This window comes from Danio rerio, chromosome 7, assembly GCF_052040795.2.
Source record: "Danio rerio strain M-AB ecotype USA chromosome 7, GRCz13ab, whole genome shotgun sequence".
Lineage (NCBI taxonomy): Eukaryota > Metazoa > Chordata > Actinopteri > Cypriniformes > Danionidae > Danio > Danio rerio.
The window spans coordinates 56,160,649-56,166,956 of record NC_141027.1 but is presented as its reverse complement, the minus strand read 5'-3'; the positions used below and the strand labels follow the sequence as shown (position 1 = coordinate 56,166,956).

General features: G+C 34.1%; 1 protein-coding gene across 1 annotated transcript; it reads left to right on the top strand.

The window, feature by feature from the left end:
• The first annotated feature begins 324 nt into the window (after positions 1-324).
• On the top strand, positions 325-4,507 carry LOC137490308 (uncharacterized). The gene is made up of 7 exons (XM_087261977.1): positions 325-1,349; positions 1,757-1,849; positions 1,997-2,134; positions 2,236-2,328; positions 2,617-2,666; positions 3,455-3,557; positions 3,865-4,507. The coding sequence occupies exons 2-7, from the start codon at positions 1,790-1,792 to the stop codon at positions 4,183-4,185; spliced, it is 765 nt and encodes a 254-aa protein (XP_087118103.1). The 5' UTR covers positions 325-1,349; positions 1,757-1,789; the 3' UTR covers positions 4,186-4,507.
• Positions 4,508-6,308: the final 1,801 nt, after the last annotated feature.

The window sequence follows — 6,308 nt, the reverse complement described above, 5'->3', positions numbered from 1 at the left end:
AGTAGAAAATATTTAGGAAAAATATTTAGAGTAATTAATTTTTAATATACTTTTCTCATTCTAAAGGTTGTTGACAGAGAGCAGACTGACTTATCGAAGGTGAGATTTTACCAGTATTTTCATATATAAATGTACAATGGTCAAATATAGATATTTACAATAATTTACGCAGATGTGATTTTCTCATTCTAAAAGTTGCAGCACATTTCCAAAGGCCAAATTGAGTAGGGTACGATTTTATTAAACATCTTAAACATCTGAAAATTACTATAAACAAATGTTTAAAAAATATATTTACAAAAACACCATTTTCTCATTCTACAGGTTGCAGCACATCCCCAGAGGAAGGCTGACTTACCACAGGTGATATATTACCAAATATATCCCGCCATATGCATACAGTGAACAAATATTTCAGCAGCACCAGACAAATAATTTTGAAAGATTTCAGTAAAATTATATTTCAAAGATTTAGTGATTACTCTGATCTTGATTAAGTAAATGATTTATTAAACTGTTTTGGCTTTATTTTTCTTTTCTTTTATTACTTCAAGTACACTCACAGAAATGATTCATGGCAGAGTTAGTTTTTATGCATTTACATCTATTTGACTTTATTTAAAAACTAATATTTTTAAAATCTATACATTAAAAGTAAATATACTCTTAAAGATTTAATCAATTATACAATTTATTTAATGCATTTAGTTAATAAATACTAACATTGTTTGAATAATAAGAGTTATAAAACAAACAAGATTCTGTTATTTAAAGTTTATGTGATTGGTTTTAATCAAAGTTATGAAAAAAATCAATTTGGAAACTGGAAATGACATCATTTTCGCTGGACACAAGCCCTCGGGATATTGTGGGAATCCGTCACACACATGTTGGTAAGTAATCCGAAACATCCTTTGTTGTATGGCTCCTGTTCTAATTATTTTTTTATTTAGCATCAAGTGTATATAACATTAATCCATTTATGGTAAGTTTTATGTAGTTTGTGATTTTTTTAAATGGTTTTATTGTACATTGGTTTACCGGAGAATACAGATGCCCGTTAGAATCATAACTTCAGTAAGCTTAGCCAAACAACTTTAAAATGCATCAATTAATCAAATTAACCCATTGCTGTTGGTTTTTATGTTTGTGAAAATAAAGAGAATCGAATTTGAAGTCAAGAATTGTCACTGTAATATGTAAGCTAATGTTTGCTGTTTTACGGCTAGTTAGATTACAGAACTGAATGACACCACTTATTTTATTCTTACTTTCTTTTTTCCAGAAACGTAACTGGTGGTGTTTTCCTCTCGCCGTGTTCTCACCTCCACGTGGCAACATAGATTTTTGTAAGTATAAGTTAAAAGATCTACACGTTAACATGTATAACATATTAGATGAACTTTTAATTAATGTTCAGTCAATGTAATATAAAATAGATTTTCAATATAATGCTAAAATTGATTAAAATTTATATAAAACAATATCAGTGTTATCGAAACTTGCTTTTAGCCTTTTTATACTGTAAAGCCTTGTATATAGAATAATAAAATTAAACAACAATTAAAATTAACTGAAATCAATGGGAGTTTACTTGCTTGATAGAAAGATGTAACAATCATCTTATTTTAAGGAGCCTGAAAATGAGTTTCCATTACAAATAAACTTTATAAGATTGTTAGTTTTTGCAGTGTAAAACAAGGTGATTGGTGTGGTCAAGAAGATAAATGTCTTTGAATCTGTTGGCTTTTAACAGAATGAAGATGTCAATGTGAGGCGAAATTGTGTGATGAGCTGTCTGAGCATCTACCTCAATGAAGACCTGGACACACTTGTTAAAGAATATGTGGTATGTATCAGAATAGTGTGCCAGTAATTTTTCCATCTAGATAATATGGATTGTTCATGAGAATGGAATGGACATTAGGACACACTGACCTCCAGTATATCAACATTGAGTCCATTGGGTTGTTTTGAATAAAAAAAATCATGCAAGGTAAATGGTGGTAGAGCTGTCACTCTGAGGGAATTAAATCCACTTGGTCCAGAGGAACCTGAAGATGAAGTTGTCTGGGTTCTGGCACCCACATGCCCCTTCTCTGCCAGAAACAACAATCCTCGCTTAAACAACAAGGTGATGACACAGACATTTCCTAGTGCTCATGAAACTTAAATGATTTTACTGCATTGATATGATTTTGGAAATGTTTATTAAGAAGTGCCTTGTATCATCAGGATGCATGTTCTGGACTGTCTGCTTACGAACTCAAGCGCCTTGAGAACATCACGCACAAGGAAGCCTTCTTGTCGTCTCTGAAGATATGGCAAGTATGACTGTACGGTCCTTCTCTCCTTCTCCTTTCTTTCTTTTGTATTCACTTGTTATCTTACAGGTGTAACATAGATTTTAAAAATATATAAAACTAGATTTTGGTGGGTTCTTGTATTTTTTTTTAACAGTGTAGTTTACAAAATATTGTAATTTCTGTCTTCATCCATTAGCACACCTTTTAGTATAATTATGGTTGCTGTCTATACAGAAAAACAAGGAGATAATTATTCTTCTTTGTCTCGCCCGCTCTCTCTCTCTCTCTCTCTCTCTCTCTCTCTCAAAAGGTAGTGGAGGATCTGAGGCAGTCAGTGAAGCCAAAGCCCAATGTCAAAAGGTAAATAAAGCAGTACAATTAAAAGCATGGATCTTTTTACTGTTGGGGCTAATGGATGTGAAGTAAACTCTATCGTTTTATGTAATGATAGGAGCTTTATAGCAGTAAGTGACGTCATGGTGCACCTGCGGTTTATTAGAGTAATTTCATTGGAAGAAACCGCTTCATCAGGATGGAACTCTTAAAGGGATAGTTCACCCAAAAATTAAAAGTTTGTCATCAATTACTCACCTTCGTGTTGTTCCAAACCCGTATCACCTCCATTCATCTTTGGAACACAAATTAAGATATTTTGGATTTAATCTGAGAGCTTTCTGATCCTCCCATAGACATCACTAAAAATGCACATTTAAAGTCCACAAACATAAAGTCTTTATTTTTATAATTTTTTCAGCCAAAAAGTATTCTTGTTGCTTTATCATGTTAAAATTGAGTGACCCATGTCACATGGACTACATTAACTATGTTTTTAGTAGGTTTGTGTAATTTGAATGTGCACTTTCAGTGGTGTCTATGGGAGGATCAGATCCAAAATATCTTAATTTGTGTTCTGAAGATAAACAGAGCTGATATGGATTTGGAACAACACGAGGGTGAGTAAAAATTTTATTTTTGGGTGAACTATCCCTTTAAGTTTCAGGCTTGATGGACATACTACACTCTGCTCTACTATAATCTGACTTGATTGTCAGATTATAAATTGTTACATTGGCAGAAAGGTGCACAGCATTCATGAGAAGCGTCTCCATTTTTAGTTAACTTTTTTTAACTGCATTTTTTTGTGGCAGGTTAATGGCTTCATTGGAAGAAAAATCTCTGCAGTCTCCCCGGAAATCCCTCCGTTCTAAAATAGAAAACCTCACCCCAAGTGAAGGGTTGACCCATAATCAAGTGAGAACAAGACTAATACTTGTATAATTTTCAGATATTATATTGTTGTTGTTACATTAATAGGAAATTGCACAACTGGAGATAAAAATGCATTGTGTTGTTGTTAACTTATTATCCACAGCCTTGTGACTTTTTTATTTTTCCAGGCTTTTAGGGGGTGATCAGGTCTTAAGGTCATTATCCTGAACTTGCATCCATTCCATTCTCATGAATGCTTATATGCTGTCTGCTTTAATGAAAAGATGTACGTATGTGTGTGTGCATGCGTGTGTGTGTAATATTATAAGTGTGTGTTTATACATTCCAGGACATTGAATCCAGAGAGGCAGAGGAAGACATGGCAGGAAAGACCATGGGCATCTACAAAGTACAATCAGAGGATCATGGTCAAGGTGATGGACGCTTCACTGATGTCCGTGTTGTGCTGGAAGGTGTGGAGGTTCTCCACAACCTGCAGAGTGTCACTCATGCATGGGTTATGTTATATGGCCTGATCTACGCGCTCAATTTGAACTACCCTAAAAGCCTGAAGTGTACATTTGAGGTGTACCAGAAAATCCTGATGGACCTGGACTCAACCAAGCTTTCCCCGAAAGTACAGACACTGAAACTGAAATTGCTCCAGTGATTTGGCTAAAAATAATAACTTATACAGCCCCTACCCATTTTTTTTTCACATTGTGCTCCAACCTAGAGATATGTTAAAATGATTTCCTAGTTCTATAATGATATGTTAATTAGCAACTGAAAATGGATCTCTGAGTACAGTTTTATTTTTTATTTATTTATTTGTTTGGGTGTCCAAGCAGTCATGTGATGTTCGAGTGTGGCTGTGTAAGTGGGTTCATATGGATGGTTTCCTAAATGTTGGCTGATGTTAACTTGGCTCAATCCAGAGTTTTGTATAAAAGATAAATATAAATAAATCTGGAATTTTCCAGTTGGTCTAATTCAATGTGATGCATTGTTTGATTTGGTTTAGTATATAAGCATACATTAAACATGATTCAAATAAATGTTATTTATATTTTTTAGCTACCCCGATTTAGTTCTCTTAATCATTATGCAATTTATACAATAAACTTTGTGTATTTTAAATAAATACACTTTTTATTATTAATTTAGAATAATTACACTTTACATGAACTAATTACGTAAACCTGAGGATTATGCATTTAAAATAAATAGGTTTTATTATCCTTATGAAAATAAATAGTATAAAGTTTATTTGGTAGATTTGTGTTAAAATTATGAAAAAAATATAAATGGGAATTTGTCATGTAATAAAATTACATAAATCTTAATTTTTGGATGAAATATTTCTGTGAGTGTAGAATTACTTCAAGCAGTGTGTGGCATTTGGTGTTGATAATTAAGTGGAGCTGCAGGTTTCACAACAACCAATCAATGAATAGACTGAATATGAATATGAATGTCATATGAATGACACTAAAAGCTGAAGCACTGCCATGATGCCTATAATTATTTGTAGATAAATAAGATTTGGTGCACATGTGGTGTTTAAGGAGGAGCATGATCGTCTCACAGCAAGAAGCCCCGGCTGGGTAAGTTGGTGTTTCTGTGTGGAGTTTGCATGTTTTTTCCGTGTTGGCATGGGTTTCATCTGGGTGTTCCTGTTTCCCCCACAAGTCCAAAGACATGTGGTACAGGTGAATTTGGTAAGCAAAATTGTCCATAGTGTATGTGTGTTTGAATGAGTGTGTATGGGTGTTTCCCAGTGATGGGTTGCAACTAGAAGGACTTCTGCTGCTTAAAACATACTGTATGCTGGATAAGTTGGTGGTTCACTCTGCTGTGGCGACCCCAGATTAATAAAGGGACTAAGCCGAAAAGAAAATTAATGAATATATATATATATATATATATATATATATATATATATATATATATATATATATATATATATATATATATTTGTGTGCGTTGTTATTTTGGTGGTCAAAAAGGTATCAGTGTGTTGATGTCAAATGGACTTCAAGGTTTTTAGACATCAAATAGATTAGCATTTTGGGCACATTTATTTTATTTATTTTTTTTATGTTTTGATTTAGCAAATGAAGCATTAAAGGCTGAGGCATGCTTTATCTTCCTTATATAAAACATGTTTTGTGGCTGATGTCTCCTGGCAGTTTGATTACGGACAAGCTGCTGAAATTCCGGCAGCATCTCCAGACCTCTGCTGGAGGTGCTGAAAGAGGCAGCTATTATCAATTAATCTTGCCTTTGCTTCCTCTCTCAGAGACTTGGGCCATATGGTCTTCTGTCAGGCTCTGCTTTTAATTTACTCGTTGTGTCTGCTGCGAAAACAGACCAAGTCTTTATCTGAATTGCTGATTTAATCAGGAGTACCAGAAGCAGCAGAGGAGACCAGCACTCCAGATACACACACACACATACACACACACACACACACACACACTGTAGGCACATATAGAAATCAAAGCATATCAGCAGTTCTTATATAAAAAGAATTAAACAAGCACACAGTCTCGTATGCGGATACTTAAAAAAATATACTTACTGTAGTAGACAACTTAGGCTCATTCTGAAAACGTACCTCATATATATTCATTCATTTATTCATTCATTCGTTCATTCATTTTCTTGTCGGTTTAGTGCCTTTATTAATTGGAGGTCGCCACAACGGAATGAACCGCCAACTTATCCAGCATATGCTTTTACGCAGCATACGACATGATGCCCTTCCAGCCGCAACCTATCTCTGGGAAA